We start from the raw sequence: 24,395 nt of genomic DNA, 5'->3' as shown, positions 1-24,395 counted from the left end.
ACAATGTGGTTCCCATTTTGAAAGTCGAGGAACGTCACACCACTTGATGGTGCTGCTAGTATATGAAGAAACGTACCACAATTCGTACTTATTGAAATTTAATTACCTGAAAAGTTTTTGTCTGTGACGACCCGATCCACATAATTGGACAGAACTTGAAGGTGGTGCGTTAGATTGCCTTCTTGAGGAACACCTCCATTACGTGGCTGAAATTTACCGGAAGAATCCTTTATTAGAGCAGGAAAGTCGCCTGGGTCGTAAAGGATGGTCAAGCGCTCTCCACGGAAAACGTCGCCGGAGTTCTGGATGATACCCCACGTTGAGGAGACGTCGATGTTAATTCCATATTTGTGGCAGGCAAATGAAGGTACATTCCAGAACACCCGAAACGAGTCCCTAAACATCAGAACGATTCAATAATTAAATCACAAAAGTAAAAATAGAAGGTTTATATAAGTGTAAATACCTCTCAAATTACACTCAGTGTACCCATCAAGTAATGATTTTAATATTTATACAAAATCAAAGAACTGTAATTACTTTTCAGTTGCACATATTCCAAACAATTTGCCTTCAAAAGTACACAACCTTTACGCCTGTCACACATGTGTTTTTCAATCTCAAGGCCACAGTGTGTTGGGTGTCCTAGACGTCACTAAAATTTCCGCCTTTCAAGAGAAACTTCGCTCGAAGAAGAGGAAAGGGTGTGCGAGAGCCAAATCCGGCAAACATTGTGGACGTTCGACGATACAGATCGATTCTTAAGCTAACAATTACGTTAATATGACAGCAAAACAACTGTTCTTCTAGCACAGTTTCTTCCCTCATACGTCAACATTAACAGTAGTAGGACTGGTAGTTATCCACTTGTTATAGGCAACACTTTCCCAAAAGTTTCATTTATGTAGGTAGAAATAGAACGTCATGTGCTTAGTAAGTTATCCTAAGTATTTGTCCCCTGTTCAAATGATCTAAACCAGGGCCTCTCAGGGTGCATGCGCGTGGTGCATGCACTGTGCACGGTGCAAAAGACGACTTGGCTTGGTTGACCAGAGTGCAGACCCCCCACTCTTCGATTTGGAGTAATAGCGCTTACTCTCTCTTTCCTCACTCCTTTCTCGCTCGCTCCGCCTGTCTCCCTCTGCCCCACTTGCGCCGTAGCGCTCCAAATCCGGGCTAAGTTGAGCCGAGTATAGCCGAGTAGAGCCGAGCTTAGCCGAGTAGCCCAGAGACGAAGCGTTGATCCGAGCCATGTCGAGCGACACCGATGCACAGTGCACGGAGGTCTTGCGCCTCGATCTGCACGCGTGAAATTTTGGGCGTTTGAGAGGCCATGATCTAAACCAACGGAACACAGGAGGCATGGATGAGGCAATTTTCAACAAAAGTTTGGCATATCATTGCATACGTGTGTGGCAGTCCCTCATAATTTGCTGTGGGAATTTGGAACGGAGGGTGCGAATAGTGGTTGAGAGTAAGTTAGATAAAACACAATGTGGTTTCAGATGAAAGAGGGACTGTCAATAGAGATTTTCAGTTTGGGCAAGGTAATGGAAAAATGCTACAAGAGGAATATACAGTTATGTTTATTTTTCGTAGATCTAGAAAAGGCATATGACAGAATACCGAGGAAAAATATGTTCGCTATACCGGAGGAATATGGGATTAAGTGTAGATTTTTAAAATCAATCAAAGGCATTTATGTGGACAATTGAGCTGCAGTGAGAATTGATGGTCCTAAACTGTACATTCCCATTCGAAAAGTTGTATTTCGACCCATTTATGGGCTGCTTCAGATTATGAGCAATTTTTGATTGCTTTTATATTTGAATTAAGAATACATAAAAGAAGGATGCGTTACACAAAACCAGGGTTCGAATCCGTGAAAAGGTGGGTTGAATTTTCACTAGGATAAATGTGTGGTGGCAGGACGAGCATTTTCGGCGTACCAAGGAAGGAAGGCCTTCCTTAAGAAAATAAGTTTGCTCACCTCAAACATAGATAGCCTATATGTATTAGAAATAATTTTCCAAATATTTTTGGGTGAAACGTGGCGTTGTATGGAAGCGAAACAACTACAATAACTAGTAAAAAAGAGAGAGAAATAGAAAGTTTTGAAATATGGTACTACAGAAGAATGTGGGGTGGATAGGTCGGACCACAGATGATGAGATATTACATTAGTTTGGTGAAAGGAGAATGATTTGGGCGAAATTTCACCAGAATAAGAAGATATGGATCTTGAGACACCCAGAACTTGTTCAGTTGGTTTTTGAGGAAAGTTAATAGGGTAAGGAAGGTAAGGAAAAGCCAAACTACGAATATGACGAACAGATTAGAGTAAATATAGGATGCAATTTTACGTAAAGATGAAGAGGTTAGTACAAGATAAGGTGGTATGGAGCACTGGATCACACCCGTCTACTGACTTGCTCTACTAGTGCTTTAACGTCCCACTAGCACACAAAAGGGTTTCGGCGATGCAAGGATAGGAACGGGCTAGGAGTAGTAAAGTAACGGCCGTGGCCGTAATTGAAGTATATCCCCAATATGTGCCTGATATCAAAATATGTAACCATAGAAAATCATATTCAGGGCTGCCCAGTGGTGGGGTTCGAACCCACATCTCCCGAATGTAAAATCACAGCTACGTGACCCTAACCGCGAAGCCAATACGCTCTGTATTCTACGAACTGATGACCCAAATAATAATAATAATAATAATAATAATAATAATAATAATAATAATAATAATAATAATAATAATAATAATAATAATATTTATTTTAATAATAATAATAATAATAATAATAATAATAATAATAATAATAATAATAATAATCATAATCATAATTTAACGTTATTTGCTTTATGTCCCACTAACTACTATTTTAAGGTATTCGGAGAAGCCGAGGTGCCGGAATTTAGTTGCGCAGAAGTTCCTTTACGTGCCAGCAAATCTACCGACACGAGGCTGACGTATTTGAGCACCTTCAAATACCACCGGACTGAGCCAGGATCGAACCTGCCAAGTTGGGGTCAGAAGGCCAGCGCCTCAACCGTATGAGCCACTCAGCCCGGCCTATTTATTATTTTAAGGTATAGTATAATATAATACCATAGTTGTCCGGCTCCATGGCTAAATGGTTGGCGTGCTGGCCTTTGGTCAGAGGGGTCCCGGGTTCGATTCCCGGCTAGCCATAATTGGTTAACTCCGCTGGCTCGGGGGCAGGGTGTATGTGTCGTCTTCATTACCATCTCATCCTCATCATGACGCGCAGGTTGCCTACGGGGATCAAATCAAAAGACCTGCACCTGACGAGCTGAACTTGTCCTCGGACACTCCCGGCACTAAAAGCCATACGCCATTCCATTTCATTTCATACCACAGTTCCTAATTATTTTCAAATATGGAGTAATGGAAGCATTTTTAGTGCTTAAAGTAATCTAAAATAGAGGTTAACGCCATTTTTTATTACATTAGTCTGCCTAAAACGTCCAAAATTGATCGGATTGATCACTTTTCAAATGTGTTCTTCCTCAAAAGAGTGTCAATTTGTTTCTGATGATTGTCTTAAGAGTGAAGTGTTATTTTCCAAGATATTTTTTCTACTGCAGATGATTTAGGGCAAACTGTACTCATTTTACCCAAACAACACATAACTATTCTAAACAGACAGACGATAACACTAGCATGCTACATATCGTCGCGAAGGAAGAAAAAGAGGGGCAAGGTAACTCAAGCGATGGATTTCATTTGATATGCGGGGCCACTTTGCGAGAATACCACTGTAGACGTTTTTATAATTCTCCGTCTATTTGCTGATTCCGCAAAGATATCACTTAAGATCTTCTACACAGTTCTGTCGATTTGGCAGAGAGGAATTTTGGGAAACAGTCAACGCGGCAAAACCGTTATATTGTTTTGGACAGCGAAAGCAACTCTGGATTAAGCTGAATATCCATGTCATTTCCAGTAACCCCAGATTGTATTCAGTATAATAACTGAGTGAGTTACTGGAGACTATTAGTAAAACCGGTTTTTCGAGTTTCTTAGGAGAAAACGTCTTATTTAAAATTTGTCATGCCAAAAAATATTTCCTACGGTGCTAATTTGTTCATACATCAAATGTAAATTTTACTAAGACACTAATTTCCCTCATGTCGAAAATTTACTCTGCTGCTAAAATTATGAATGGTACTATGATGTTTATGGTGTAAAGAAATCGTGAAATTTTGAATACCTATTTGTTTATATTTTGTGCCCAATTTAGTATTCTTGTAGACTATTTTAGGAGCGCGACTCATTGGCTGAATGGTCAGCGTTGAGGCCTTCGGTTCAGAGGGTCATGGGTTCGATTCCCGGTCGGGTGGGGATTTGAATAGCCTCTGATGATTTTTTCTGGCCCGGGGACTGGGTGTTTGTGTTTGTTCCAACACTGTCTTCTTCATATTCAGACAACACACTACACTATCAACCATCACAGAAACACGCAATAGTGATTACATCCCTCCATACAGGGTTGGCGTCAGGAAGAGCATTCTGCCGTAAAATAGGGCCAAATCCACATGAGCGACAGAGTTGGCACCCACTATCCCACAGGTGTGGGAAAAGCGGTAGTATGTCTTTCTTTATCCTTGAATATATCTCCCCGGGCGTGTTGGCTCAGATGATTGAGTCCAAGGAGACAGGCTTGATCCCGGCCCAGTCCGATGGTATTTGAGGTGCTGAGAATTGCTAGGCTCGTGTCGGTTGATTTGCCGGTACGCCAAATAACTCCTGTAGGGCAAAATTTCCTACACCACAGCGTCCCTGAAAAGAGTTTGTGGTACTTAAAACAAATAACATTTATTTTCTTGAACATCGAAACTTACATGCATCTTCATTGTACACTGTTATATCTTTCAGCGTTCAGTCTACAAGTCTCCGTGAATTAACTATCCAAATCCGCAATCCTCTATTTGTGACTAGCTCTGTGGCCTTGTTAAGTTCCACATTTCTTATCATTAAGTCATTAAAAATTGAATGTAGCCATCGTCGCTTTGGTCTTCCTCTACTTCTCTTACCCTCCATGCTAAGTCTATTATGCTCCTTGGTTATCAGTCCTCCTCCATTCACCTCACATTACCCCATCACTGAAGCCGGTTTATGCGTACAGCTTCACCTACCTATTTAATTCTTAAATTGGCCTTTACCTCCTCATTCGCTATACCCTCCTGCCATTGTTCCCACCTGTTTTCCTAGCAATCAATCTCGCTACATCAATGTCTGTTACTTCTAACTTATGTTTTCTTTTTACAATCAGCCTTACGTCGCACCACCACAGATAGGTCTTATGGCGACGATGGGATTGGAAAGGGCCAGGAGTCGGAAGGAAGCGGCCGTGGCCTTAATTAAGGTACAGCCACAAAATTTGCGTGGTGTGAAAATGGAAAACCACGGGAAACTATCTTCAGGGCTACTGACAGTGGAGTTCGAACCCACTACCTCCCGAATGTAAGCTCATTGTTGCGCTCTCCTAACCATACGGCCAACTCGTTCGATTGAATAAGATATCCTGAGTCCACCCAGCTTTCGTTCCCTTACAGCAAATTCAGTCTGAATACAGACCGATATGAATGTACCATCGTCCGAGAACTCACTTTACATATCGGAACATGTCACAATAAATGAAAAGTGGTTTGAATTCGACAGCTCGACAGTAACTTAAAGGACAGTTCATTTCCTGTTCTTCTTGTAGTCCGCTATCGATAGCTGGAGGTGTAGAAGGCAAATCTTTTGGTACCTGCTTGTGTTTGTTTTGTTTTTTGTTTTTTTTTTGCTAGTTGTTTTACGTCGCACCGACACAGATAGGTCTTACGGCGACGATGGGACAGGAAAGGGCTAGGAGTGGGAAGGAAGCGACCGTGGCCTTAATTAAGGTACAGCCCCAGCAGTGTGTTTGGTTAACTCATATATTGAGACATCTTAAACGTTATCAACAAATTTGTTTTATTGTTTATAAACGTTGTTTTTCTATTAATCTATGGTATTTATTGCTTACAATAGCGAAGCTACATGGGTTACTATTAAGGTAAGGGTGTATTCTGCCCGAAGGCAGGTCCGAACCTCCGCAGAGGTGTGCCTGACCCGGAGTTTACGTACGGTAGGGTGGCCAGTTCCTTTCCGCTCCTCCATTCCCTTACCCCCACCAACAGCGCGTGGTAACCCATCCAGATCTTGGCCACGCCCAATGTTGTTTAACTTCGGAGATCTCACGGGATCCGGTGTTTCAACACGGCTACGGCCGTTGGCGTATTATTAAGATATAGTCCATTTTACTTATTTATTGTTAATGAATTTATTCCTAACAACAGTTTAAGTTCGTGGATTAGGGAGTGTTTTCGCAAACGTTAGTAGCGCTATACACACGTGGTTACGCTGTGCTTATCTTGACTTTCAACCACTCTGAGACAGAAAGTAAATGTGTTCCTTGTTAGAAGTTTCCGCATCAGTAAATGTGTAGCATACACACTAGCTACATGGATACGCCACGACTCAGTCCACCCATTAAGTAATGAGGCTGATTTTTCTTTAAATGAGAGAACCAAACCATAAGTTTCTCCGCTGGACTGTGCTGTATAGATGCAACTTTCGAGGCTAGTGAGGCAGCAGTTTCCCAGTGGTAGCCATAAAGTGAAGATTGTGTGAGTGAAGCCTAACAGAAGTTGCATCATGGAGCAAGAAGCTGCGATTAAATACGGTACATCGTATGTACACCTTCATTATAGACTGTTATGTCTTTCAGCGTCCAGTCTGCAAGCCTCTGTGAATTAACCCTTTATAGGCTGCTGGTAAATATATTTTCCACTTGGGTTTCCATAGAAACTGTTCAGATGGTAATGCCCTAAGTGGCCGTAACTGTTTTCTTTCTAGTCTAGTAACGCTGTCTGGTAAGAATATTTACCACTTTTCCGAAACTCGCGCTTCACGGCTATTGGAATCGTTCCACTTCAGGAAGTGGTACATATGTTTACCAGAGAGCGCCACTTGAACTTCACTCGTGTAACATTGTGTTGACCGTAAAATACAGCTCATTTTAAGCGAGATACTGAATTTCCCTAATTTATATGAGGCAACAATATATATTTTTGAATATTTTGATTATTTTGTGAACATAGATTGCGTGAATTGTGAACATAGTGGCGTTTATAAAAGTAGGAAAGATCACTACATGAAGATAAAGTTGGAATTCAAGAGGACAAACTGGGACAAATGTTCATTTATAGGAAGGGGAGTTCGGAATTGGAATAACTTCAATAAATTTCCAATTTCTTTGAAATCATTTAGGAAATGGCGAGGAAAACAACAGATACGGAATCCGCCACCTGGGCGACTGCCCTAAATGCAAATCAGTAGTGATTGATTGATTTTGTTTTAACATTAAAAGATTTTATCCAAATTATCATTGGTCTACGCATAAAGTACCGAGAAAGTCGAAATAGTGTGCTCGTTTTGCATATTGATAACGTACTCATTTTCAATGCAATTGGTAATATAAATATCGGAAAATGGACCTCAGAGCTATTAGTTACATGTTTTACGTATGTCCTTTCCTACAATATTCTGGCCAACATGTTATATTTACTAATATGAAAACATGTAGCAAGAATGTAAGGTTACGGACGTACCTACGTTTTATCAGTCACAAGATGTATTAGCTTCCCAAATTATGAAAAATGGATTTATATCCAAACAACACTTCAAGTGTATTTCGGAAAAACATAAATTTAGTCTATCTGTATGGTATTCAGTTCCTCTGAGTTCAGGGGAGTATATAGACAATGATAATAAAATAATAATAAGAAGAATAATAATAAAAATAATAAATACATTTTGAGGGTAATTATGTATGTAAGAATAGACTGACTCATGTAGTGGCTAACATCAGGGCTTCCCACAGGGGAGGAATTAACAAATCAAACATATACTGGGGGAATATATATCACAAAATTCCCCTCGCTTCCCTAGGCACTTGCCTGCCTGTATGCATATTTATGCTAGTTTGTAAGATATTCTTATACGATTTCCGAAATTAATTCTAGACGATGGCTTGTTTTGAATCGTATAGTTTGTAAGGAGAACTATGTGCCTTATTTCTCTATCTGTGATATTGTTCCAGCAATGTCTTTTACGAACAAAGGCCTCTCAGAAGAGGCTATCATCAATTTCATCACAGACCTGATGACCCCATGTTTCTAGTGCAATTTTCAGAGCCAGTGTGACATTTATAATTATATGTACTACTTGTTCCATGCTTTCCATCTGCATTTTGCACCTATTATTTGCAAAATACAGTGGAAAGTAGTCATGTAAGCAAAGTGGTAAATATATTTACCAGAGTACACTCAGTGGGAAAAAAATCCTAAATGCTCTCTGGTAAAAATACTTACCACCCCATATCGCATAATCAAACAATGTATTGACTCATATTTCGGTCAAAACCTAACAGCAGACCCCAGTGACATGGTATTTAATCAAATAAATAATATATTTTGTTCCCCAGGGTTTTGCCCTATAAAGGGTTAAATACCCGCCGCCACAATCTTCTATTCGTAAATAGTTCTGTGGCCTCGTTTAGTTATGTTTAAATAGTTAGAAACTGAGTCTAACCATCAACGCCTTGGCCTCCCTCTACTTCTCTTACCCTTCATTACAGAGTGCATTTTCCTCCTACGTAACCTATCCTTCTCTATTCGCCACACATGACTCCACCACCGAAGCCGGTTTATGCCTACATCTTCATCCATGGAGTTCATTCCTAACTTAGCATTTATCTCCTCATTCCGAGTACCCTCCTGCCATTGTCCCACCTGTTTGTACCAGCAATTACTACTTTCATGTCTGTCCCTTTAAACTTATAAATAATATATCCCGAGTCCACCCAGCTTTCACTCCCGTAAAGTAAAATTGGTATCAAAACAGACCGATGTAAAGATAGTTTCGTCCGGGAGCTGACTTCCTTCTTACAGAATACGGTTGATCTCAACTGCGAGCTCACTGCATTAGCTTTACTGCACTTTAATTCAATCTCACTTACTATACTACTATCATAGCGTATCGAAGTGGAAGTGCGACATCATCTCCGTTAGCCCGTAAGAGAGCTCAAGAGGTTGGTGGGACACCCGCTCGGTGGCAGCACAGGCGATTGTGATGTCAACAGAGATCCTTGGCCATTTCACCTATATTAGCCTATGTTAATGTGCCAATAGGCCTAAATCAAGGGAATGGAGAGGGCTGTTAAAATTTCTTGTAGATAGGGTATTCGCCTTTAGTTGTAGTAATTTTTAATGCTCATAATTGTCGCTGTCAGAGATGTTTCGACAGTTTGCAATATTAGTGTATTCACGATTGAATGGTGTGATAAGTGTTATGTTTTAAATACCTCGGTCTTTGGCGCTATTGTGCTATAAGGCAACGTATATCAGTGCGGGAGGAAACTACCATATCATGCCCTCGTGTTCTGTAGCCGGCTGCAGATCTGGTTATGTCCGATCGTCTTCAGGTAGGCATTTCTTTAGGCCCCCTGAAGAAAGTGGTGTTTGACTGAAATGGGAGTAGGCTATCCATAGAAAAGCCCGAAAATTAACTCATAACTGTTTCGTGTCTGACATTCATTTTTGCGATGACTTTCTAGTAAAAGTAGACTCGTTTACGGTGAATAGTGAAAGAATAGAGATACCAAAACAGCGCTGGAAATTAAAACCAGAAGCATTTCCTGACATATTTCCTTATCTACCCAAGTATATTTCTAAGGCAGTTAAGAAACGCAACTGCCCCACGAATAGGCAATCCACACGAAGAGATTTCTGTAATAAAAGCCCTGAACAGATCGTAAATATCAGTGATAGTGATCAACCTGTATGCTCAGCAGTTGAAGAGAGCTCGAATGTCGCAGATGCTAGGAAAGTAATTGCGCTATTAAAGAGGAGATTGAAGAATCAGAAACGTAATTTCATTAGAACGCAGAATCAACTCAATGTCGCTAATGCTAAGATACATTTGCTTGAAAAAGACATTTCTGATATAAAATCAAAGAGAAATTTCACTCAGTCAGAACAATTCGGTTCTCTCAGCAAAAAACAGAAAATTATAGTAGATACAATGTTAAAGAAATGTCAAGCGAAAAGTAAAAAAGGAATGAGATAGAGTGATGAATTTCTTCTTGATGCACTTCTTTTAAAAGTAAAGTCTTCTAAGGGTTATCGGCACTGTTTAAATCATGACTTGCTTCCTTTGCCTTCTGAATCCCACTTGAGAAATTGGTGAAGGACCTAAAATGTTCGTACGGCATAAATGAGCATGCTACCGCTGCAATAGCAGATTTTTAAAAATGGAAACGAAGAACATGAACGCTTAGGGTGTTAATATTTGACGAGGTAAAGTTACCAGGAGAAATTCGCTTTAACTCGGAATCGTCGCAAGTGAATGGTTCTGTTGATTTGGGGAAATTTACTGAAGATAAAAGCAACGGTCAGTTGGCAAATCATGCTTTAGTTTTTATGTTTGTTCCTTTTCTATATAACTGGATACAACCCATAGCGATATATTCTAGCCGGAACGCCACCCTTGGTGATATAATTGCAAACATTCTCATTTAAGTCGTCATACAATTAGAGCAAATAGGTGTCCGGATCATTGGTTTCACATCGGATGGTAGCCAGTCAAATAAAAAGTTGTGGAAATGCTTATGAATATCTGGTAACATAAAGAATCTGAAGTGTTATATGAGGTGCCTAATATCAAACATGGACATGCGCCACCTATATCAAAATTGAGTTAAGGATTGATCCTTATAGCATTTTTAATGCCCTTTCTGAATTAGTGGTCTGTGTCTTTCATAAACGAATATTTGTACGTAATTTTTAACATAGAAATATGCAGTTTCTTTCATAATCGGACACCTCCAGACGTAGTTTGTATCAAAAACGGACATGAACGTTTCAGCCAATCATATTGCTACAAGTGACATCAAACTGTCATGGCGACCAGAGAATGTTTATCGACTGTTTTTTAATGTCCTATGATTGCCAAAAGAACCTCGTTTTGCCAAAATTAAGTGATCAGTCGGTTTATTATTCCAGACAACTCTACTGTTACAATCTGTCTGTTGTAATAGGCACATCTCAAAGCAAACTGCCCTGTGATAATGTGTCTGTTTATACGTGGCTGGAGAATGAGGGAAAAAAATCATCAAACGAAATAGCATCAGCGGTTGTCAATGAGTCATGATCTAATGATTTACAAGGCTTCACTTCAAGTTGATTGCTGATGGCTGCGCTGGCCAAAATAAAAACAGTAATATGTTGGCGATGTGTGCAAAGTGGCTTACAACGTATGCACCATCCTCTGTTGTTGACAAATTAAAACTGGTATTTCCAGTTACTGGACACTCATATTTGCTCCAGATAGGATTTTTGGACTCATTGAGAAAGACCTAAAGGAGATGACGACCATAGTAAGTCCTGATGAATATCTTGAGGTGTTCAAAATGTACGGCACAGTGAAAGTGATTGGACAAACCTTGGAACCAATGAATTGGAAAGAACAAGCATAGATTTATCTGAAAAATTCTAGTCAACTTCATTTTAAGATTTCACAGTGTAAAAGAATTGTACTCAAGAGCACGAAAAGAGGCAATGTTGTAGTTAAAGGTGAGGTAGGCTACTATTTGGAAACAGGTATTGAGCGTAAGATCACGAAAGCATGACAGGTTTACTTCTGATATTGGCATGAATGTAAACCCATATAAACTTAAAGATCTTGACAAATTACTAGGAAAGCACTTCGGAAAAGATAGGAAATTAATGCCTCTCTTAAGTGGTATATCGAAGTCTTCAATAAGAACATTTGTAGTGAAAATGAACAAGCTGTTAATGATTATTTATGAATGTGGTTGTTTTGAAGACCCTTGTGATGAACCAGAGGTTATTTGCCCAGAAATACACTGAAGCAAGAACTGAAATGAAAGTTGAAAATGTTAACAAATTATAAGAATAGCCATATTTCTTTCATATTTTAATTATATTTCTTTTAAAATGGAAGTTTACTTCCGTGTCATCCTGCAACTTTTTTTCCAAATATTGGGATAGTTCGTTTCAAAAGTGGACAATTACATGGATGTTCGTATCAAAAATGGACAAAAGCCAATCTCGGTTTCAGAAATGGACATCGTCATATTTGAACGTGTTTTACATTGACTTAGACTGAAATTCCTAAGTGTCGACCATGATTTTCTTATTCATAGGGCTGGAAATATTACACACACAAATTTTCACATATATAACGGGGTTTTAACATAGAGAAACAAAAATGTGGCTCTACTGAAAAATTAACAAAATGGCTTTTGTCCATGTTTGATACTAGGCACCTCATATTTCCAATCCAGCTGACTCCAACAGAAAATTATGGGCATTTTCAGATGTGCCACATATATTTAAATGTGTAAGAAATCATTTTCATGACAAAGGACAGGTTAATTATAATGACAATATTGTTGACTATTCATTCTACAGGAAGGCTTACGAATGTGACTCGTCTCCTGAATTTTCCGGATTGAAAGTTTGCTACAAACTGACCATTTCCCACTTGGATCCTAATTCGTTTCGGGATTCGAACCCACGTCCTTCCGGGTGAACTGAGCACGCCTTTACCGCCTAGGCCAGGCAGCTTCTTCACAGGAACATGAAATTTTAATTAAATGGCAGAATGTTCACAGAGATACTAAAAATTAATTCGCTTCGCAAAGGACACTGGAGTCTTTAAGAGTTGCCGTGGAAAGTACCTTAGAAGTGTCTGAATATTTGTGGGAACACAATTATAGCTTCATTTTGGCAGGAAAATTTAAACAAGGTCCCCTAGTACGTCATTTCGATATACTGCGTTCACTAAGTTGTGATGATCATCCGTCCACTATTGGCTTTCTACATTTACACACGTTGCAGTCTTTTTCCGCCTCTGTGGTGTAGTGGTTAGCGTGATTAGCTGCCACCCCCGGAGGTCCGGGTTCGATTCCCGGCTCTGCCACGAAAATTTGAAAAGTGGTACGAGGGCTGGAACGGGGTCCACTCAGCCTCGGGAGGTCAACTGAGTAGAGGTGGGTTCGATTCCCACCTCAGCCATCCTCGAAGTGGTTTTCCGTGGTTTCCCACTTCTCCTCCAGGCGAATGCCGGGATAGTACCTAACTTAAGGCCACGGCCGCTTCCTTCCCTCTTCCTTGTCTATCCCTTCCAATCTTCCCATCCCTCTACAAGGCCCCTGTTCAGCATAGCAGGTGAGGCCGCCTGGGCGAGGTACTGGTTGTATCCCCCGACCAAGTGTCTGAAGCTCCAGGACACTGCCCTTGAGGCGGTAGAGGTGGGATCCCTCGCAGAGTCCGAGGGAAAAACCGAACCTATAGGGTAAACAGATGATGATGATGATGCAGTCTATTTACGTACCGACTAAACTTGCCTTATCGTCTGGTGGAAACTGTGAGTACAGAGCTGAATCCCCATTGACGTCTCTTGTTAATCAAATGCGTATTCTTGCGAGAGAAATTGAAAGTAAAAATAGTGCAGTGAAGACACAAGCTGTAAATGAAATCAGGGGAAAAATTTGTGTACATCGAAAATGACATTCAAATACCAGAGTGGGAAAACAGTTTACCTGAGTTAAGTGGGCGGAATTGTAGCAAAGAGTACTTAGTGTATCATTTAGCCGGATACATAGTGCGGGGTATTTCAAAAGGAATTCAGTGTGATTTATGTCGTCCTTTTCTTTCGGCAAACCGACTGATAATGTGCCTGCTTCCCTAATACTAATTAAAGATTACGGCTCAATGCAAAGCGCCACGTATCTCACGTATGAGTCGGAAAGTGTTTATAATGTGTTGTTGCGAGTGAAAATGTTGCGGAAAAGCTATCGTGTGTGGGTAGTTTATGGGGTGATACTTTCTTCGAGTGCTTGGATAAATTAGATGTTATTAAAGTGAAGCATCGCAGTTGGGGTGGCGTGAAGATCATGTGCTGTGTTTGCTACCAAAACTCGTATTTCACTCATTGAAATGTCGATTCTTCTTCCGCACGAAGGAGATAAGAAGGGAGCTAGTTACTTCGAAGGCAGCAAAATCATTCAGGAAATATTCCAAAGTGTCCAGCAGATGAAATCATTTTCAAACGTAAGTTGCATGTTTGAGTTTCTTAGTAGATCTTGAAGTCGTAGTCCCGAGAACGCCTCTGTTATCCTCGCGCTCAGTCATCACTATGGATGACAGTCCCATCTGTGCGGCGGTCCACGGTAACTCGTGAAGATGTCGCACTTCCTCTTCGACACGCTATGCTACTATCTTGGGATAACACGCATCCTAAATACTTGAAATTATCTACCTTTTCCACCTTTGTATCCCCAATCTGACATTCAGTTATCTTGGATTTCTAACCCACTGACATCAATTTAATCTTGGAAAGGCTAATTTGCACATCATACTAATTGCACCTATTATCAGATTCCAAAATATTAGACTGCAGGCTTTCGAATCTGCCACTGAGACCAAGTCGACAGCGTAAACCAACCTGCTTATTACATTTTCACATAACTCCCTGCCACTTAGTACCTTTCAGCAGATGATCCGAATGAACTATGAACAACAAATCCTGTAAGTATCTTGGGTCTTTGTGTAACGCATCCTTCGTTCCTGAGTTCTTAATTAAAATACAAAAGGATTCAAAAAATTGCTCAGAATCTGAAGCAGCCCATAAATGGGTCGAAATAGAACTTTCAAATGGGAATGTACAGTTTAGGACGAAAGCCTGCATCAGTTTAAGACTAGGCATGCCAAGAACGACATAAAAAGGCAATTAATTTTACTGTGTTGTGTTTTGTTAGGGTCATCAGTGCATAGACTGGTTTGATTCAGCCCTCCATGTCACCCTCTCCTGTGCTAACCTTTTCATCTCTACGTTACTACTACATCCTACATCTACTCTAATCTGTTTGTCATATTGCCGTTCTTACAGCATACACTTCCCTCAAAAACGAACTGAAGACGTCATGGGTGTCTTAAAATGTGTTCATCTGGTCAAATTTCCACAAGTTATTCTCCTCTTACCAATTTGATTCAGTATTCCTTCATTCGTGATTCGATCTACCCATCTCTCCTTTAGCATTCTCCTGTATCTCCACATTTCAAAAGCTTCTATTCTCTTTCCTTCTGCGCTAGTTATCGCCCATGTTCAATTCCATACAATGCCACGTTCCAGAATAAAGTCTTTAAAAACATCTAATGACTTCATCAATGTTCGAAGTGAGGATATTTCTTTTCTTAAGAGGAGATTGTACCTTGTATGCTGACAATGTTAAAAGTGTCTCATTTAGGTACATTTATCTCAAGAACTATGCATGATAAGAAAGTAAAATTTTGGTGGCTGGTAGAGCATGATTGTCTCTTCCAAACGCCATTTTTGTAACTAGAGAGTTTGCATAACTTGGGTTCTAGAAATCATTTCGTAAATTATTTAAAAATCCATATTTTTACATTTAATTGGTTGATAATTATCAACTTCTCAGAAACTAACGTCTTAGGACAATGAAAATTACACATATTACAAAGGATAAGCATAAGATCATTCATGCATTTTTAAGAAGTTGAGTAAAATAGTTTGGTAATTATCAATTAATTAAGTTTTAAAATATAGATTTCTTAAAATATACGAAACAAATTCTAGAAACACTTTATGCAAACGGTCTAGCTACAAAAAACGGCGTTTTAAAGATATAATCATGCTCTATCAGCCACTAACATTTTATTGTCTTATCATGCATATTTCTTGAAATAAATGTACCTAAATGAGACAAATTTAACGTTGTCAGTATACAAGGTAAAATCTCCCCTTAAAGAAGACCTTCCTTGCTTGCGCTAGTCTGCATTTTATGTCCTCCTTACTTCTGCTATCGTTGGCTTTTCTACTCTCAAAGTAACAATATCATCTACTTCCTTTAATACTTAATTTCCTAATTTAATATTTCCTGCATCACCTGACATCGTTCGACTGCACTCCATTACATTTGTTTTGGATTTAATTACGTCCATATTATCCTCCTCCTCCAAGTCTTTGTCCATACCATTTAGTAGTTTCTGAAGTCCGGCTCCATGGCTAAATGGTTACCGTGCTGGCCTTTGGTCACAGGGGCCCCGGGTTCGATTCGTGGCAGGGTCGCGAATTTTAACCGTCATTGGTTAATTTCGCTGGCACGGGGGCTGGGTGTATGTGTTGTCTTCATCATCATTTCATCCTCATCACGACGCGCAGGTAACCTAGGGGAGTCAAGTCAAAAGACCTGCACTTGCCGAGCCGAACTTGTCCTCGGACACTTCCAGCACTAAAAGCCGTACGCCATTTCATTTCATTTCATTTAATTTCATTTCATTTCAGTAGTTTCTGCAGATCTTCTACAGACTCATTTTTACTTCTTTATTTATTTATTTATTTATTTATTTATTTATTTATTTATTTATTTATTTATTTGGTAATACGAAGGTACACAGGCTAAGCCCAAATTACGTTCCTTCATGACATATAGACTTTAAAGTGTAAATACATCAAACAAAAATAATAACAATAGTAACAATAATAGAAAGAAGTACAGAAGAAAACTAATAAGCAGAACACATTTTAAAATTATTACTACAAATGAAAACATAATAATATAGGCTATAGATCAGCCATAGAAAATTACTAAACAAGTTCACAAAAAACACAAATAAAAACTTATGAGTACCTAGCATTCCAGCAAAAAGGAATTTAATGATGATTTAGTAAAAAATGGCCTTTATTTGCTTATTGAACAACCTAGCGCCAACAAATAAATCAACTTGTGCACTAATTGAATTATAAACTGATAATGTTTTGATTAGTGGTGAATTAGAGTGATGAACGCTTCTTGATCTTGGGATGTGAAATAATACTTGCTGTCGTGATGTTACTTGTGGTACGTGAAATGGGATGAAGGTAAGTAATTCTTGACAGTCAATATTTCCATTCAAAATTTTCCTCAATATATGTAACGATATTAATGTTATCCTGTTTTTCAAAGACGTGAAATTGAACAAACTTCTTAAATAGTGGGTTGAAATGTCAAATGGACAAAATACATTGAAAGTTTTATAATATAAATATCTTATAAATTTATTTTGTACAGTCTCAATGTGACGTGTTTGGTCCTTATAAAGGGGGTCCCAGATTACCGATGAATATTCTAACTTGCTTCGTACTAAACTTATGATGTGAGAAGAAATTATATGGCATGTTTTTACGGACGGATGCCGTTTTTGCCGCCAACCTCTGTATGAGCTAAAGGAATTGAAATGAATGATAGTGAATGAAATTGGATTAGAAACCCATGAATAGGAAGTGTCTCGGCATTTGCCTGGAATTGAAAATAGAAAACGTTTCGTCCTACACCGTACGCTCCTATTCGAAGGTATTTAAAAAAATTAAAGTGGAAGCTATTTTCTTTCCAATTTCGGCTTACTTAATATAAAACCTTTAATTTTTCCATTCTGTCGACAGACTGGAACACTTAAAGGTTATATACCAGAGAATAGTGGTATTCCAGCTCCTCCTTTGGGTACTTTAGTTTATTTGAATCATCCATTATAAACATAAGAGGTTTTCTAATTTTATGCAAATCTTTATACAAATTTTGATCAATTATGTGTTAAATATTTGAGAACCTCGCTGTTGCTTACTGAAGAGTTTATTTCTCATGAGAAGTGTGACCCGCGGTACGCCAGTGCTCCAGAAAGCTACTTATTTTCTGGTAATGACTTCAGATCAGATCGATGTGTCCGGATGATTTCAAGCAAGAAGTGAGTCACAACCTTACGAGGGGTAGGAGTGGTGACGCCATGGGCGCCATGAGACGCCAATCAATAAAAGGTGTCTCTGGACGCGTGACGCTCGGCATTAGATGAAAGAGTGTTCTAATACCTCCTTCTCGTCACAACACATCACAATTATCCATCCCGATAACACTGATTGTAGACTATAAATATGCTACAATAGTCGTGAATCATGTACATATATACATACATACATACATACATACATACATACATACATACATACATACATACATACATACATACATAGGCCTACATACATACATACATATATACTATACCCATGGACCTTTGTGTCATAAGGAGCCAGAGTCCTAAAGTCATTACATGAGGCCCCATATAAATTACAAGTCAGGAGATCTACCTACATTTTTATCTCTGACCAGAGACGGCACGTGGAGAAACAGGTGGTAGGCCTCATTCTCACGCTAAAGAGATTACGTCACCCACACGTGTAAAAGGAGCATGGATATTTTGGGCTATTTGTTCTAATAAAAAGAACATTTTAAGAAGAATTGGCGACGAAACTGCCGTAGTAAATGTTACGAAATTGTAAGTGAAATATTTTTGTCATTAATGATACAGATTATAGACCGCTAAATAGTTTCAGAAGAAAATTCGTCAAAAGACGCGCCTGTTCGTTCAAGCACTGTTACATCGACCAAATATAGTGCCTATCTTATGAGGTAATTTAACAATTCAGTGGGTTAAGAGAAATCCTTAAATGCTTATCAGTAACAATGCTGCTAAACTAAAGAACTGTGTGTTACACCGAGACCTGCCCTCAGTACATTTTTACGGAGTAGGAAAGTGTCTGTAAAAATTTGGCGGTAAATAAAATGGCATGAGAGTGGGAGTAAATAGTTTAAAAGAACGGTGCGCCATTTGCAATCTCGCATTGTGTCCAGTGAATTCGAGGCGAGTCCACGTAATTCAGAGTAACTTTATAAACCAGCGTTTGAAAGACTAAGTCCCAAAAGGGAAGATAGGTTTTGGCCGAAGATTGCTGTAACATCATCTCCAAGTGGAAATAGGTTTTAAAAGTACGGAATCGTAAACATTTTATGAACTACGATTTAAACTGTTATGTTATAGGGTTGAGGTCGGAAATTGCTGAAAGTTGCAAAACATAAAATCAGTCAGTCAAAGTATTCTTCCGATAAAAATCAACAGTATTCCAATTGAGGAATCATCACGTAAATTCAGAGACAGGCAACAGACGGTCATTCTAAAGCCACGTTTCTACAATTCGTGCTATTGAAGTTGCAAATATAATTGTTGTATTCTAAAGTATTGCATGTGCGGGTCGGTGTTCGACAGACGCGTTCGGTCCGTGCAAAGATGTGAACGTGTGAAGGGCATTTTTTGTTTATGTCATTATTTTCAACTGAATGGAAATAAAAGGAAAAATATGTTTTGTAAAGCCACCATCTGTAAAGATGGCTAAATAAAGATTGAGATGCTGGTGGATCTGTAAAGATCGGAGACGACGTAGGGGTACAGGTATGTGAATTATCACATTTGTAGAATGCTTTTATTTATTTATTTCATGATGTCACCATTTTTGTGTGTATCTGTGACGCATTTTGGTCACCCTTTTATTTCGTCAATATGTCAGAGGAATATAACAAAAGGTCATTTGTTTTATGTTTCTTGGATAATCGGGAAAATGTTGTAGAGTAGCCTACTAGTAGATTTGAAGTTTGAGAAACGAATGTAATGTCTAAAGTAAAGTATCGTTTCCGTACGTTTATTTTCTATATTTGTGGTATTTCAAAGGTAAGATATTAATTTATATCAAAATTCTGTTCGATGTAAACATGAAATTCATGTAAGCGTAATTCGTGGTTATTCAGTTAAAGCTGGTGTGAAGGCACACCGTTGCGTCAGGCGATGCAAATTAGTATCAAGGAAAGTTACGAGGCGAGACCGATAAAATTTGTTACAGGGATTGCTATTCCAAAGTCTGTTGAAATCTGTGTAGAATGGATAAGAGGAAATTAAAAAAAAAATTGTTAGTCAAGTAGTGAGTTTCGGTTTGAAACATTAGCTCAGATATGCGGGGAGAGATGGTTATGTAACAGCATTTTGGGTCACCCAAAAGATATATTCCATATTATTGTCGTGTCGAGAAGTTGTGTAGCGAGTGTTTCAAGTCTTGCGAAAAGGGATAGGAAGGATTGTGGATCAGGTTGTTGAAATCCTGTAGTATTGATACCGGGATGTTCAGTGTAGGAAACCCGAGGAGTTACTTTTGTGTAATTTATTGAGATGGGAATACGGTCAGTCCATAAATAGGATTCCACGTGAAACCGTAGGACCGTGATGGATAAGAATATTTGAGTGACGTCTTAAAGTAAATCTCTTCACATAATCTTTGTGGATCAAGAATTATTTTCACGTGAATTGCCAGCGAGGCAAGGTTTTCTTCCTTTCATTTTGACGCAGGTTAAATACGAATTACATGTGTTTCGTCTCAAGATAACGAAGGGAGGCTTGCGTTCCCGTTACTCCAGCCAGCTGTTGGGTAGCCGATTTAGCTCGCTACTAGAAAGAAACTAACTGGAACTGAAGTTTGTAATTTGTAGTAAAATGTTTGGAATTAGAATTCATTATTTCGAGAGATTCGTTTTAGTAGAGAATTGAATTCATTTTTGGAAGTGACGGAAATGAGACGATGATATGATTTATTGGAAATAACCATTTTCAGGGTGTCAAAATGTGAGAATCGGTAGTAATGTTGTCTGATATTATTTGAGGGTGTACAAAGTTTTATTTGAAAATCATGAAGCGATGTGACAGGAATTTGTTTATTTTGCGTTGTGTGTTAATTTATGCAGATTGTAGGATTTAATGTTAAGTTTAGCCAAGCTAGTTGTTTAATAATTGTTAGTGTTATAATGTAAGCTTGTTGAGTGACGTCATGAAATTAAATAAATAGCACTGGAAATTATGACAATGTAAACGTTTTTCAGCGCTAATGAAGAAAGTACGAGCAATAAAACAATAATGTAACTAAAATGATTAGGGATTAAAAAGAAACCATTCCTCCGGGATAGATAGAATTTTGTTGCTAATTAGGATTATGAGATTACTTCATTTATTAAGTTATTAAAATCAGTGAAATCGTATTTTGAGAATTAACTTAAATCCAAGTGACTAACTTGAAAGTGTATTCTGTAAATCTTAGTTTTATTTGCTGGGAAATCTCAACTTGTTAACGTAACAATTAAGGGGACATGTCCGATGGCAAAGGGACTTTACTTCCACAAGTGTTGTGAGCGTTTGTTGTTGTTGTTATCATTTTGATATTGTTTTGTTGGGCATCAGATGTACTGGGGATTTATTAATGTGGAAACCTTGGTCATCAACTACTGTAACTTAATTGTGTTCAGCCTTCAGCTTAGAAATTTGGATGGTCATGGGGTCATCAACCTCAGTGACTTAGATCAGGGCCATCTGCCATTATAGCATCATTTTCCTTGCGGTCATCATCCCCAATGGCTTTAACGTAAATTACAAAGTTAGATGTCGGTCCATGACATAGTCGCAGGTCACATCGATTCAATTAAGGGTCCATGCCGCACAACCAGTGTGTGGCACATACCGATTGGACTGCCTTAATTATACCAAAAGTCCAGAGCTCGTGCTACGGGGGCTGGGTCATCACGAATCATTATGATGGTACATGCAGTCTCACATGGAGGCCGATCTTAGGGATATCCAGACTTTATTTATTTCACTCCTAACTTAAGAAAGTGGTTTCTAGTAAGGATGCCCCTCAGGCAGTTGAGTTAATGTCTCCAAAGCCAGTATCTCTCATCAGCGTTATTATGGCTATTATGAAATGAAATGGCGTATGGCTTTTAGTGCCGGGAGTGTCCGAGGACATGTTCGGCTCGCCAGGTGCAGGTCTTTCGATTTGACACCCGTAGGTGACCTGCGCGTCGTGATGAGGATGAAATTATGATGAAGACGGCACATACACCCAGCCCCAGTGCCAGCGAAATTAACCAATTATGGTTAAAATCCCCGACCCTATGGCTATTATATACTTTTGTTACGGACAAGACTGAGTTCGTTGTGTAGTGATGGTAACTTCCACTTCATCGTCAATGGTCAATAAACAACCATTTCTTTGACTCGATTCCTCTCATTTAGTATAGTTTAAATTACTGAAACCAGCCTCTTACCTAAGCAAGTGATGAAGAACCCGTAAACGACCTAAGAGAAAGATCTCATGCCGATTTGCTAATAGGTACGGAAGGTAGGTATATTACGAAGAACCTAAAGGGTTCAGTAAATGCATACATACATACATACATACATACATGCATACATACATGCATACATACATGCATACATACATACATACATACATACATACATACATACATACATACATACATACATACATACATACATACATACATACATACATACATACATACATACATACATACATACATACATACATACATACATACATACATACATTGTCAGCGATGGTAGGTCGACGTAAACGAAGCAAGAGTTCGACTTGTGCTCCTCAATGTGTGTGTTCATAGGGGAAAACGTGTGTTGAGATGTCTCATCGATGGCTTTCTTTTAAGATCTCGTATGTCCCAATGCTCTTACTGCCCATTATATTCCTTAAGGCTGGTCACGCCTTCTCAGCCACATATTTATATGCAGTCCATCAGAATGATTTTCGGTGTGTTCATTTTCCTATGCTGATGTGTAAAGGAAAATTGACTTTACGATGCCATATTGTAGGGATGTTTGCATAGCGAATTTACGCACTGCTACAGTACAACTTATTTAAGGTTCGTTTTCCTTTACATATTAGCATGGAAAAATGAACACAACAAACATTATTCTGATGGAGTGCATATAAATATGTGGCTTAGAGGCGTGACCAGTTTTAAGGAATATAATATGTAGGAAGAGCATTTGGGACATACGAGGTTTACAACTAATGCCATCGTTATATTGATGCCTCAAGCACAGTGGCAGTAGATTATAAAACATTTTGTTTGATGCATATTAGATTAAAGGCACGAAACCTACACTTCATTTCAAACAGTTTCGAATAAAGTACAAATCAATGTCCTTTAATATTCTATGTAGGTTTATATTAATTACGTTGTGCTTAATTTGTATGAAAGTGAACATTTTCAAGACTTTTGTCCATTCAAACGAAAAGGAATCAACTACGTAACATCTTCAAAATAAATTTGAATTTTACATGCAAAATATCACAACTTAAATATTTTCAAATATTTTAAAATGTTGCTTTTAGCGCGTATAAGACTTTCAAAGAAGCACTTAGCACTTGATGCTGATACTCACAACCATTCTCTTGCCATAGATGCTCTGGTAGAAGATAACTTAAAAATTCTCAGTCGTTGTATTTTTCAAATGTTATTAAATTTTATGCACTACCTCTTTTTTGACATGTAGGATATTCGTTTTAAGAATTTTTCCTTTTATTATATATTAATTTTATTTCAACTTAATGTAATTTCATCACTCATCATTTTTTGTATTATTAATTTAATTTGTATTTAATCTACTTATTGTAATATACGTATATTTCAGTGCCTGGTTAGATGGAAGGGAAGGCCACGTAAAATTACTCACTCACCCATTCACTCTTTCAAGTTATATAATTAAATAATGAAAATGAACACCTACAACCTGTTTTCCAGTCATTGACTGGGTCAGGGATGGAATGAATGAAGCAGATATAGGCTATTACTACGATAGGGTCGCTACTCCCAAAGTGATTTATAAATGACTGATAGATGCTATAAAATGAGAATGGAGAGTGTTGCTGGAATGAAAGATGACAGGGAAAACCGCAGTACCCGGAGAAAATCCTGTCCCGCCTTCGCTTTGTCCAGCACAAATCTCACATGGAGTGACCGGGATTTGAACCACGGTATCCAGCGGTGAGAGGCCGACGCGCTGCTGTCTGAGCCACGGAGGCTCAAATAATTAAATAATAAAGAATATTATTTAAACCATGCTCATGCCGAGAGGCAGTAATAATAAACAACGCAATACAACACAATGTGAGGTCAATGTTATCCAAGAAAGCGAGGGATCAACTTCATAAAATGCGCCGATCTTCTCCACTATTTCCACGATGTTGTCATGCGAAGAATACATTCTTTTAAGGTGCGTTTGAGCAACTGCGCATGAGTTATGACCCATGCTTTCGTTCATTTGCAGAGGCAACTGTACACAAGAGGGAAGACATGCCTAAAATAGGTGTTTAAGGGGTAAATGCAAAGAAACGCAAGTCTTCCAATTTCACAAAAGCAGACATGTGCTGCGCCTATCGTCTGTTTTTGTGCATGCTTCAAAGATTGATTGTGTTCGCTACTCGTGGATATCGAATGGTCAAAACATTTAGAGTAAGTTCAAAGTCTGTCGATGGCATACGGGTAAGCAAAGCTCCTTCGGTC

The 24,395-nt window shown here is 38.7% G+C and overlaps 1 protein-coding gene across 1 annotated transcript in view; it reads right to left on the bottom strand.

Moving 5' to 3' along the window:
* LOC136862708 (hyaluronidase B) overlaps nt 1-24,395 on the bottom strand; it is a 124,428-nt gene that overhangs the window by 53,095 nt on the left and 46,938 nt on the right. The window contains exon 2 of the mRNA XM_067138924.2: nt 107-396. Within this exon, the coding sequence (XP_066995025.2) occupies nt 107-396 (290 nt within the window). The remainder of the gene's footprint in view (nt 1-106; nt 397-24,395) is intronic.

The sequence above is a fragment of the Anabrus simplex genome, chromosome 2, assembly GCF_040414725.1.
Source record: "Anabrus simplex isolate iqAnaSimp1 chromosome 2, ASM4041472v1, whole genome shotgun sequence".
NCBI classification, from domain to species: Eukaryota; Metazoa; Arthropoda; class Insecta; order Orthoptera; family Tettigoniidae; genus Anabrus; species Anabrus simplex.
This window is presented reverse-complemented; position numbering and strand designations above follow the sequence as displayed.